We start from the raw sequence: 13085 nt of genomic DNA on the forward strand, positions 1-13085 counted from the left end.
AAATCGCAACATAGTTCGGCACATGGTTGTCATGGCGACAATACATCCCTGTTATGAGGGCATCCGTCAACGGCGCGTCGCGTTTTAACAACCTAAACGTTCCTGAAATGCACACGATTTAATTCGCCCGAATTACCCACGCAATGGCCATTTCGTGTCTACCTGTATACTACCTGAGGGGGGGGGGGTCGTAAATCGTGAAAAATTATTTATTTGCTTTGACGTTATTGTAGATGTGTCCCTCGCGATAAAAACGATTGTTTATTTACACGATAATGCGGCGCGACCTTCCACAATATCATCATTCAAATAGAAGCGTATTACTGACGTAAAAAACCTAAAAATACACAACAAGTTTCTCTAATCATCAAAACATTAACATTTTATCGGTATTTTTTAAGGCGATTTATTTCCAATTTACTTTATTATATTATTTCATTTATAAACATGTTCTATTTTTATAAAATTTTTGCTATTATTACTTAAGTCTTTGTTAAAAATAACCTTTAAGCATTAGCAAGACATTTGTGTTTATTTATGATTACTAATTTTATATTTTTGTTTTGTTTATAAATATTTAACAAGAAATTATTAACTTAATTTCATTAAATAGTGCCAGAAATGCATCTTTTGAATAAATAATTCATATATATATATATATATATATATATATATATATATATTAGCTTACGTCATCACCTTCACCGATGGACCGATGCGACGTGCTCACATCACATTAACAGTCGCTAATCTATCATATATATATCTGTTATAGATAATTACTATACAGTAGCTTTTCCTACTGTATATTATATATTTGCTATTACTTTACCAAAAAAGAAAAGACTTCCATAAAATTGATTTTTAATGTTAAAAAATTATTATTAATAATTTTAAATTATCAAATTAATATTCATTTATACATTCTCATTAAATAAAAAATGGTTGAGAAAACATATTTAAACAAAAAGAAGCATTTAATATGAATACATAATTATTTGATTTACCCATGTTGTATTTAAAAATGTATTTAGTATTATATTTTTTAAACACCTTATTGCTTTATTTTCATGTATTTTGTATCTATGTTAAATTTCTGACATTGGAATCAATTTACATATATTGTATTGGCATTAATAAATATTATTATATATAAAAATATATTTATAATATTATTAGAGTAATGAAGTCTTTTGAAAACAACAAATTTTATAAAGAAATTTACAAAATAATTTATATTATATAATGACAAACGTTAATTTTTCTACGAGACTACTTGTTTTATTAAAAATAATAGACTAAAGTAATAAATAATTTTATTTATTTGTGTTAAATTGGTGTAATAATACATGTAAAATTTTTATCTGAGTTCCAAAATATCTCAGTTCAACTTCAAAACTAAAATCTTTCAGGTTGTGATAATAATTAATATTTTTAGTGTCATTACAAGTACGCAGAACTACACAAGTATATCAAATAAATACAGATAAATAATCTCAAAATACAAAGCATTGTTGTGCCTTATCAATTTAAATTACACACATAGTTTCCAAAAAAATAGTGACCTCGAAAACGTGTTGTTTTTTTCAAGTAGGTCAATGAGCTTGATACTTAAACGATTTTATTTAAAATAATTGTAATAATCAACAAAAAAAGGTAAGTCAAACGCCTTGTGTGTTCCGGCGTTTCCGATAAGCGTTCGGCATGACCGTAATTGGTTTTCGTTCGGCGAGAACGAGAACTCGCCAACGAACTTATTGAGGTCACTGCCATCGTTACCTAACTGTACCTACTGTGTGTGCAACTGCCGCCTTATGGTTTCTATTAATTGCGTGCCGAATGACTAAAGATTTATTAAACAAGTGGTTAAATGATGTAAAACTTCTGCGGAACGTTGATGTCGCAACGTATCCCCTTTTTAACCTGGATCTCTTGGATGTATCTAACAACCACTTTCTCCTTGGCATTTCTGATCACCTCGGGAAAGTGTCTGAGGGCGTACATGAAATCCTTCCTGGTGATCATAAACATCCTGCAAGGTCTCACCGCCATGACCATCGCGGTGCGAGGCACGTTGAAGAAGAGCGCCACCTCCCCAAAATAGTCCCCGTCATACAGATGGCATATCTCTTGGTGGAACTTGTTGTAAACGGCCACCGCCCCCAAATAGATGAAGAACAACGTCGTGTCCCTCGAGCCGCATTCGATGATCACGTCGTTCTCCATGTAGATCTGTTGCTTCAGGTACTTGGCGATCAGCTTCAGCGCGTGGTCCGGAAACTCCCGCAAGAACGACACCTTCGCAATCACCTTGGAAGACAGGTACTCGTTCACTTCACCCAGGAGCCGCGGCGACAGCACCGTTTCCAGATTGCGCTCGTTGTAGTAGTTGCCGAAGTACTTGAACTCGACGAAATTGTACATCTTCATCCTCGTTTCGGCCGGCAGCTCGTGGTGTCTCATGAACTCGTCCATCTCGTGGATCACCAGGGTGTGCTGGTTGTTCACGGCCGTTTGTTGCAGATAGATTCTGGTCAGGAATATCAGCAGGAGCAGTTCCAGAACGGTTCCGATGTACATTAGATTTAGTTCCAGGATTATTAGGGGTATTCCGTCCCAGTTGGTCGGGGCGTAATGTAGGAGGGCGGACGATATTAAATATAAACAGTCCATGAGTGTGGTCCTGGTGTCGTGCAAACTGGCGAACTTGTAATAGATGCCAGTGGGATAGAAAATCACCAAGGAAAATAAGTAAAATCTTCGGCAGTACCTGAAAAAGGTCTCGGCTCTTCCCGCCCAGGTCATGAACTGCTTGTACCATCTGTCCACGTCTTTGAACCTCAAGAAGAACACCACCAACGCCCACCTGAAGTGTTCCGTCAACCATCTAAGTTCGTAGAAGATGAGTGGCTCCGAATAAATTATAATGGCCAATATTGACAGCATGAATTCGGGTATGAATCGCTTCGTGTGTTTGACGACTCTATTCGGCACCAATACCACGACACCGTTGTCCACGTACCCCAGGAAAAAGTTGTAAATGTAATACAGCAACAAAATCATCAGTAAACATGTAACAGTAATATCGTTTAACATCTGGGTGCCGAAGGGGATGTAGACATAAATCACCAAGTACAACAAACCGGTGAAGGTGTTCACCCAAAAATTGAACATGCTGAATGGATGCACCATGTAGTAGTAATTGTGGAGGTGGCGAATCTTCTCCTGTTTTTGTGAACAGTTGGACTTGAATAGCTTTTTGGTACTTGGGTGATTCTCGTGCACCACCAACCAACCCTTGATCTTTCTTCTCAAATTTATGAACAGTCCTGCTTCTATGAACTGGTTCACGTAGTCGGTCTCGTGAGTTAACTGGCACTCGTGCTTTTTCGATTCCATTTTTGATTTGATGTGTGATGATTTGACAATTCACTCAAAGTATATTATATATATCGTGTGACAACTGACGTTATTATGGCAAATTAGTCAAAATCTAAAAGGTGTTGTTATTGGTGGTTGGATCGGTATCGTTTTAACTTGTTTAGCGACGGAGGCGAGGCTCCATCAAGAATTCATTACCGTATTTTCCAGCCAGGCGGCAAAATCCCCAGACACCCCTTGTATACCCTATATTACAACCGAACAACATTTATCTCGATTATACGTCGAAAAAGTTTCCCGACAAATTTCAATGTGTGGAAACGAACGTTACACCATTTTACAACTCTTTTGATATCTTTCGATTTGTTTTTCGATTGTTTTACGTGTGACGAATATTGTCGAGTATCAGAACAGAGGAGCTTTGAGTCGCCCGCAAAAAGGGTAAATGAAATGAACAGCAAATTATCCTCTCAATTATTCCGCCGAAAATAATGGGCTGCATCTATTTGCACTAGTTTCGTTCTCTGTCCCTTTTTCGCTCCGCTTTCGGTCGGATCCTAATTTATTTGAGCCGCGGCGCAACCATGGCAACCCGTCTCACTATCGGTCCGGACTCCGGATGCGTTCCGGGCGCTTTTTGTCCGTGCCAAACTTCGTCGCTTATGTTGAACTTTCCTGTTTTACACCTCTATTTACCGGATTAAATGAGTTATGATGCTGCCATTTTCTGCAAACTGATCCGTACGAATACCGGCTTTTATTGCATCTGAAGAACTAAATTATATTAGTTGTTGGCGATAATAATATCTGGATTTGCACTTGAAACTAATTAGAATAAATCGTTGCGAACGAATGTTTGAAAATAGAAACGGGTACAGATCAGCATCGACATCAGCATCGGCGTTCCTAATATAATTCTATTTATAGCAGCGTTGTATACGTTCAGTTTGCAACGCGAGTGTGCTTCGAATGGCCAATTTCCTGATATAAATCATTCAATTGATAAATTGGTAATCAATTGTTCGACTGTGCACGATCTTATTTGATGTAATTTGCGCTGCGAACATTCATGGTCGTAGAACATTTTATTTTTCAATTTACGACTTTCATTAGTTTTTCGTTTCACGGTGAAAATTCACGTTTATTTAACGTGAACCTAAAAAAATCAATCCGTTTTTATATTAACATAATTTATTAATTGAAAAAACTATGACTATAATCCTATTTATTAATACAAATGCTTTTACGTATAGACTATTTGATCATTTTAATTACTACATCTAAAATATTATATAAAAATTTTCATTATCAGATTTCAAACTGCAATAAAATTAATAACTCAGAAACTATATAACCTAAAAATATACAAAGCGTTCCATTGAAAATAACAAAGTTGACGTCAGTTCTGGTGAAACCAGAAATGAAATTTTGTTTAAAATAAATTACAAATGTAGTTCAAGTCAAATTATAATTCCACTGCATAAATTTTATAAAAAAAAATAAAATTAAATTTGTTTTGAATATATATATATATATATATATATATATATATATATATATATATATATATTATATATATATTAAAGATTAAGTAAATTTAACAGTTACATGGTTAAATAATAAAAATAAACAAATTGTTTATTTTTAAATTACATAAAAAATAATAATGATTATTATGTTTAAAAATATGTATATTTTTAAAGATTAATTTACCTTTATAAATTTAGATAAAATGTTTAATTTTACTAATGATTATTTGTTTTGGGTTGAGCTACTTTTGAAATTTTTATTAGTACAAATAATTTGTAATTGGTATTTTAATTAATTCTATGCTTATATTTTGTAAAATAACCATTATTATGACACAACTTATAAAAAATAAATAAAATTTATTTACATATTTATTTTAGATTTAGAAGAACATAATTAATTGTAATTCTCATAATAATTAATTTTTTTTAATCAATTTGGCCCCAAAATTTGGATTTCAATAAAAGTTATTTATAATCATCTAAGTCAGATAAAAAATTCGGTACATTAATATAAATTTTGTTGACGCCCATATCCTGAGATATTGGTCAAATCTTGGTATATACTTATTAGACAAAATAAACATATCACCTTGTCACACATTTATTTATTGGAACCGAATTTAGTTTCAATCAACATAATTCTCACAAGCACTGTCACTTGCCTCTTATTTCTCTCAGAAATTGCACAAATTCCAAGAAAAACATCACATTTGTCTCAATAACAATAAGCACGTTTAAAATGTGTTCCAGGACCAACCGGCCAACTTTGAAAGCCTTCACTCTATTATTCTAAAGTTGACGAATTCTCGGAGCAGGTAGAAATTACGTAGAAAGAATGTTGCGACCGGAAAGTCCCAATAAAACCACGCGAGAGATATATTTGAAAATTTATCCGCTCCAAATAATGGTAATTAACGTTAAGATTAATATGTGGTCGCACCCGAGCAAAATTAATTAACGGTTAAACAGCGGCTAGCAAACAAGGGTCGGTCAAATTGGAATCGTCCTTTGACTCGAGTTCCAAACACAAATCCATCCCCAACGGACGCATGTCGGATACTCCCATCAATAATAAACCAATATTTGTCTAAGGTCTCACTGGAAACTTTCTAAAAGTTTATAACTGACTTGCCGTGCAGTTTTTACGTGTTTTCGACAGTTTAATTCGAAACAAATTTTAGCACCAACGAATCAATATTTGTTTAACGTGAGCTGAAAATCGTGTCAAGTACATTTTACTTTCAGTTTATTAATTTGTATGTAAATGTTGATCCACCTATTTATTGCATTTTATTAAGAGTCGACTATAATTGAAGGTGTAAGAAGTTGTAGGTAATAAAACGATTTGATTTAATATGATCTTGTATATTTCATTAGTGAAACCATAAACGACTTCAACAACTAACGTTAAATAGAGATTCAAGGTTTTAAAAACAAATTTACATCGATGAGTAATTAAGGTCCTAAAAGTAGTGACGTCTTGTTTCGTGTACAAAGTGGTTCAAAAAAGCAACACGATACGTACTTTTGTACCGTTTTTAATGACACAATAAACGTACCATGTTTTAAATCACAATTAAGTAAGTAAGAAACTATTTAAGTAGGTATTTTATCGTTTTTAAGGTGAACAAACTCAGCGCAAGGTTAAAAAACTATTCGGTATTGTGTTGAACTGGTTTGGTAAAGGGGTGAACAATATAATCACATTGAACAACCGCAGTTAGTTTGAAACAATATAAATTTGCTAGAAAGAGAAAATGAATGAATAATGAAAAAAAGTTTGATAAAATTATTTATTTATTATAATTTATTTCTGAATTTGGTGTATGTTAAAGTTTTATTTCTGTTTAGCTTTTCTAATGTTTTGAAAAATTAAAATAATTTTCTTAACTATTTTCATCAATTTTAGTTTTAAGTTGTTAAAGTAACAGAAAAAATTAATAATTATTTTACAGATTTAGTAAAGATTTTCTAATAGTAGAACTATTTATTTTATTTATTTCTAAATTTAGAGCCTGAAAGCATAAGTATAATTTATTACAATTCTATCTTCTCATCTAATTGATCATTTGTTTTTATGATATAAGAAAATATTTAATTAGATTTTCTTCAAAATTTTTATATTTTAAAGTAAAGAAATTTTATAGTTTTATTAGAAAATCTTAATTAGTTTTTCTGTTCAGGACTCATAATTTAAATTTTATTATTTTCTTATTTTTATATTTCATTATATGTAATTAAACTAATTTCAATTTTGAAAGTTAGGTTTAATTTTTCCAGAATTTATAATTTTTTCAGATATAAGAAGCTTTTTCACCATTTATTTAATTTATGTGTGATATTTTTTTAATTTTTATTTAGTTTTTGTAATATTGAAATAATTTTTTTAACAATTTTCATTAATTTTAGTTTAGAGTTAGTAATATTAATTTATTAAGTATTTATGTTTTTTTAAATTTAGTGAAAATTTTCTAGTATTTATTTTATTTATTTCTAAATTTGGAGCATGAAAGTGTAATTTATTAGAATTCTATTTTCTCATTTAGTTGATAATTTGTTTTTGAATATTCACACTGGTTTTTCTCGTCATAAGAAAATATTTAGTTAATTTATTTCTGAATTTGTAGCCTTTTTAGTCTTAGTTCTTATTCCTGTTATTTTTCTTAAAAATAGAATTATATAAAAATTTAAATATTTCTTGTATATTATAGGTTTTTAGTCTTCTTCTTAGTAGAAAAATATTGAGTTTATTCCAAGGAAATATTATATTTTAATAATAAAATAATAAAACTGTAGTTTTATTATTTTTAGTTCAACACGCACGTTAAATAGACCTCTGAAGATGCTAACCACTCGTGCTAGTCAAAAGTCAGGAAATAATTCCAACAAACGTCGTCCAATAAACCCGAATAGATAAAAAATTAACATTTAGGATTAGATTACACAGATTAGATCTGTTGATAATAACAAATAAAGAAAAAATGCTCTGATTTCTAAAGTAAACAAATTTGAAGTGTTTTATGTTGACATTTACTGGAAAAAGTCGGAGACTGTTTCAATGTTTCGTATATGAGCCGATTTTTATACTGTTAGCAAAGTTACGTTGACAATTACTTTGTGAACGTTAAAACGCAAATTAGGTTAGCGAATAGCGAATAGCGAATAGCGAAAAGTTGCAGTAAATTGAATTCCGTTTTAAAATGCAATTATGTGGGTAGGTAACGAAGTTGTGCTCCAAACATCCGCTAAAATAACAGATGTCTCGACCGTGGTAGCGTTTTTATTATTTAATCGCTTCCTCCGGTATTTTACGTTGGAATACAACGAATCGGCGACCAGAGAAAAATATGAAATCGAACGGCAATTGCGTAACGGCGTCGTCACGAGAGCGGGATCCGGCAACGGTGCAGCCACCGCCACCGCCACTGGCTCAGCCACAGCCACAGCCACAGCCACAGTCGCAGTCGCAGCTTTCTCGATCGCACGTTATTTTCGCTTTCATTAAAAACCCGTCTAAAAATAATGAACGCGCCGACAAATCAGACATACATATCGGCACTGCGTTCTTTCCTTTTTTACTTTTTATTTTTTATTTTACGCGTTCGATCACTCCGGGCCTTTATTAAAATGTGTCGACGCGCCGGCTCTTTTTTATCGGCTCATCCTGTGATGTTTCCCATTTATATTGCGCTTCGGTTTTTCCATGGATTTTCCATATTCTGCATAATACCAATGGTTTTAACCATTTTTATTACCTTTTAATTATTTATTTTAATACCCATAATGTTTTATAACTTTCATTGTAATTTTTTAATATTATATTTTATTTTTATTGTAATTATTGTAAACGGTAATAATTATGTGACTATAAATGTAAGTCTTCTTAGATAACTGTAAAAAAACTATAAACATATTTTATTACAAAAATGTTCACTACAATTTAACCATAAAATATAAACAAATCGAATATTAATTGTCTGTAATAACTATTGGGATTTATGTGTACTTTAATTTTATCTAAAATTTTAAAACAAATTATGAAAATAATTAAATTCAATTAAATATTTTTTAAACAAATTGAAGTTGGAAAAAAAACTATTTTTCTGATGCCAAATTTGTAGACTTCGTGAGCAAAATTGAACTTTAATACTTTAATATGACAAATGTTCTCAAGATTAATAATCAAATGCTTTATATTTGTTTCTACATTTCTATCTACAACTAATAAAACCATTTGGCATATTTTTATCTGCATATAGTACCATGTTGTACCTCAATATTTCTTTAAACATAAAACGATCCAAGATACCCTCTATACAAAGGAGAGGACCTATTCCAAATCCCGAAAAGCAGATCCATACCATTACCGACCTGTCGCCGTGTTTGACAGTAAGTATGATAAACTTTGGGTTAAACTTTTTATGAATAGGTCACCTTACATATTAAATCCCATCACTGCTAACCAGATTAAACTTGATTTTATCACTCCAGATCGCTCGTTTCCAATCATTTAAAGTCCAGTGTAAAAGGGACCTGGTAAACTCAACTCTGGCTCTCTGATAGTAGTGTTTTTTTGACTGGCCCACTCGCATGACGACACTCTTGTAATCTATCTCTTACAGTTCTTGAAGAAACTCAGGAAAGGATATTTTTTGGAGTGGGATAAAATTTGTTTATCCTGAAACCTATTGGCTTTTCTTGGTCTTCCAGTTTTATTTTGTCCTTCTATATCACCAAATCTTGAAAATTGTTGTAAAATATGCGTTACAATCTATGTATATTGATTATTCTCTCATCGGATTGAAAGGACAGATACAATCCGTAATTTTAATTCGAAAAATAATTTCTTTCACGGGTAAAATATATCATTACATATATATATATATATATATATATATATATATATATATATATATATATATATATATCAATTCATAGATTTTCATTATAAATGTATTCTTAATTTATTTTTCAAAAGTAATATCTTATACTTATTTGATTTTTATTCCATAATTTTGGGGCGCAGTGTTATATCCCGTTAAAAATAAGCTCCAGGAAACAATAACAAAACACAAAAATACCACATTCGTTACCTAGCAAACCAATACGTTCTTTTTTACAAATAAAGTAATACAAAAAGAAACAGTTTCCCCGATAAAAGTTTGAACTTTATCACAAGCATCTAATAAAATCGTTGTGTAGTTCTCGATAAACAAATTGCGGGAAAGTAACGTTTCATAAACGGCTTTCGGGTGAGGGCCTAGACGTCGTATTCATGTGCAACTTTTAGCACGGAAACGCGAACGGGAAATTCAAAGCGAACAGGCGAATTTGAATTTCGCCACCCCTCGACAGCGCCCTGTATAATATATGTCGGTCGGGGTTGCCGGTTCTCTTTCCCAGCAAACAAATAAAAAATATATTAGGAAAATAAATTTTAGTTATAACAAATTGTATTTAACTAAAACATCAAAATCGGCACCTGGGTCACCAACATATGAAGTATCTTACCAGATTACTACAACTTCATGGTGGAAATACAACAAACTTTTTCAGAGATTCCACTCATTTTATTGAGATAGTAAAAGGATTACATCTTGAGGTAGAAGAAAAACTGGTCAGTTTCGACATAGTGTCACTTTTCACTAAAATTCCTGTCAATGAATCCTTAAACACGACATCAGAAATATTCCCTCCAGATATAGTGAGAGCTATTTCGTTTGGAACAACAAATTCTACGAACAGACTGAAAGATTAGCAATGAGCAGTCCTCTTAGTCCAGTGATCCTCAATTTCTCTATGGAAAAGTTTGAACAAAAAGCGATTGAGATTTCCAAACACAAACCTTCTGTTTGGTATCGTTACGTGGATGATACTTTCGTGATATGGAAACATGGACAAGATAAACTAGATCAGTTTCTAAAACACCTAAACTCTTAACATAACAATATCAAATTCACAATGGATTTGGAGAAGATGAATCAAATACCATTTTTGGATGTTCTAGTAAAAAGAGTGGTTGAACATTTAAACAATACAGTACACCGAAAACCTACACACACCGATCTGTAACTACATAAACTATCTAACCATCATCCTAGTCAAAAACAAGAGGTCATCAAAACACTAACCGAACGAGCCAAAAGGATATGTGCCACACACCACTTCACTGAAGAACAAGAACACTTGGAAAAAACACTTCGGGCCAATGGATAGAAACGATCAGAAATAAGACAAGTACAATGAGACTCATACTAATAATAATGATCCACCTAGTGAGCCCACGATTGGTAAAGTTTTTCTCCCATATATATGTAAAGTTAGTGATAGAATTGGAAAAATCTTATTAAAATATAACATCCATACTGTTATTGTACTAACAAGGAAGATTCAACACAGTCTCAGATCTGCCAAAGATAGGAGATACCATCAAACATACCATGCTCTTGCAGGAAAGTATATATCAGTGCCACAAACCGTTCAATAGGGACTAGGATTAAGGAACACAAATGAAACTGCATCCTAGGACAATCAGACAAGTCTGCTGTAGCTAGACATGCACTGTTAGATGGAAATCATAAGATAAAATCCCAACAACTAACAATAAAATTCACACTTTAGTAATAAAGTTTTTATCGAAAGAACCGTTTAAGAAGAAAACAGCATGAAACCGCAACGTCGAAAATGTTAAGCGTGTCGAACGAAAAGAGATCAGGAGTGAAAGTGCGTGAGATCGACGAGGCCACGGACGTCCCATCTCATCACCGGCCGATTACACATCTCCATCCTCTAAAAGACTTTCCGTTGTGACGACTAAAAATATTTTATTTCCCTTAAATTTGTTACGTATATGAGAAATGATGTGCTTTTTATACCCGATGATTAATTGTTTATTTATAAACGTTGATTGACATTCGTTGTATTTGTTTAATGTCAATGTTCTGGTTTCAGTCACTGAAATAGACCATTGTTTGCGTCAGCAATATTTGGGCATTATGCCATTCCTGCAAATCTATTTATATGAACATATTTTTATAAAGTACCTGAAAATAATTGTGTACTTTTTATCGTTGTTTTTGTCGTCGTTCCATCTGGACAATTTCAGCGGGGAACAAAACGATGATAAATCCGATTGTCCCTTCAAAAAATGGTGAAAAATGAGGGAATAACACACGTCCACCCGTTTCACCCCACCTCCCCATTCCCTCGGGGGTTTCTGTCTCCTTAACTGGAATACATCTGCCAAATTTCAAGTCAATATCTCAATCTGTTCCGAATCTGGCGAGAGAAAACACGAATCGATACAGGAAGGCGGCGGTTCCTGTCATAAGAACGCCTCAATTATGATCCCGAGTCCCCGATAATCATCAGGTGCGTTCACCTCCTCCGTCCGACACAAATATTTTCCCGAACGAAATTATTAATCGCCATCAGATAACAGCCTGAATTAATAATGTCGTAGTCGTAGTCGTAGTCGTTTGAACACAAAGTAGAGTAAAATGGCCTTGCGAACCTCGTTTCATATCTAACACCGTAATGACGGCGACGGCGGTCGAGAGCTCGTAATAGACCGAACGGATTACTTCATTGTTTCATGTGCATGCTGTACGTGTATCACCAACGAAAATAATTATTGTGCGGCCTTAAACATCTCATGTGGGACGACCTTGTCCCGAGGAAATTTCTTACGTTTCTATGTTCAATTCAAATTTCTTAAGCAAGTACAAAGCTAATACAGCATTTTAATTATTCGATAAATCAAATCAAATTGACCAAAATTAATTAATTTAAATGAAATACTGAATAAAGCTAAAAGTGGATTAAATCTCCAGAGGCACAGAATTATACTTTCAAACAGGGAATTCTTTTTTTACACAAAATGGGAACATCTAAATATTCTTAAATTATTGCAATAGAACAAAAAAAACCAATGTGAAAAAATAATGATTTAATAAAAACTAGTGTTTTTTACTAATTAAATATGTTGAAAAGTGCTGTTACAATCACTTCAAAATTTAAAATAATAACACTCACCAAATATCCAAAAATTTATTATTATGTTATTTATAATAATTATGCTAATTTATAAGTTATTATTTTTTAATTTAATTCGATTTTTCTGGGTGTTCCCTAGACACTTTCACTGTCGTCTATATTTAGAATAGACAATTA

At 32.4% G+C, this 13085-nt stretch overlaps 2 protein-coding genes across 5 annotated transcripts in view; both read right to left on the minus strand.

Annotated features, from left to right (window-relative positions):
- The window catches only part of LOC109608592 (uncharacterized), a 93174-nt gene that overhangs the window by 31409 nt on the left and 48680 nt on the right, over positions 1-13085 (minus strand). The window lies entirely within an intron of this gene.
- LOC109608531 (potassium/sodium hyperpolarization-activated cyclic nucleotide-gated channel 2-like) lies at positions 1867-3399 on the minus strand. The gene has a single exon (XM_020024972.1). It carries the CDS (start codon positions 3397-3399, stop codon positions 1867-1869), a length of 1533 nt encoding a protein of 510 aa, XP_019880531.1.

Source organism: Aethina tumida, chromosome 3 (assembly GCF_024364675.1).
Source record: "Aethina tumida isolate Nest 87 chromosome 3, icAetTumi1.1, whole genome shotgun sequence".
Classification (NCBI taxonomy): domain Eukaryota; kingdom Metazoa; phylum Arthropoda; class Insecta; order Coleoptera; family Nitidulidae; genus Aethina; species Aethina tumida.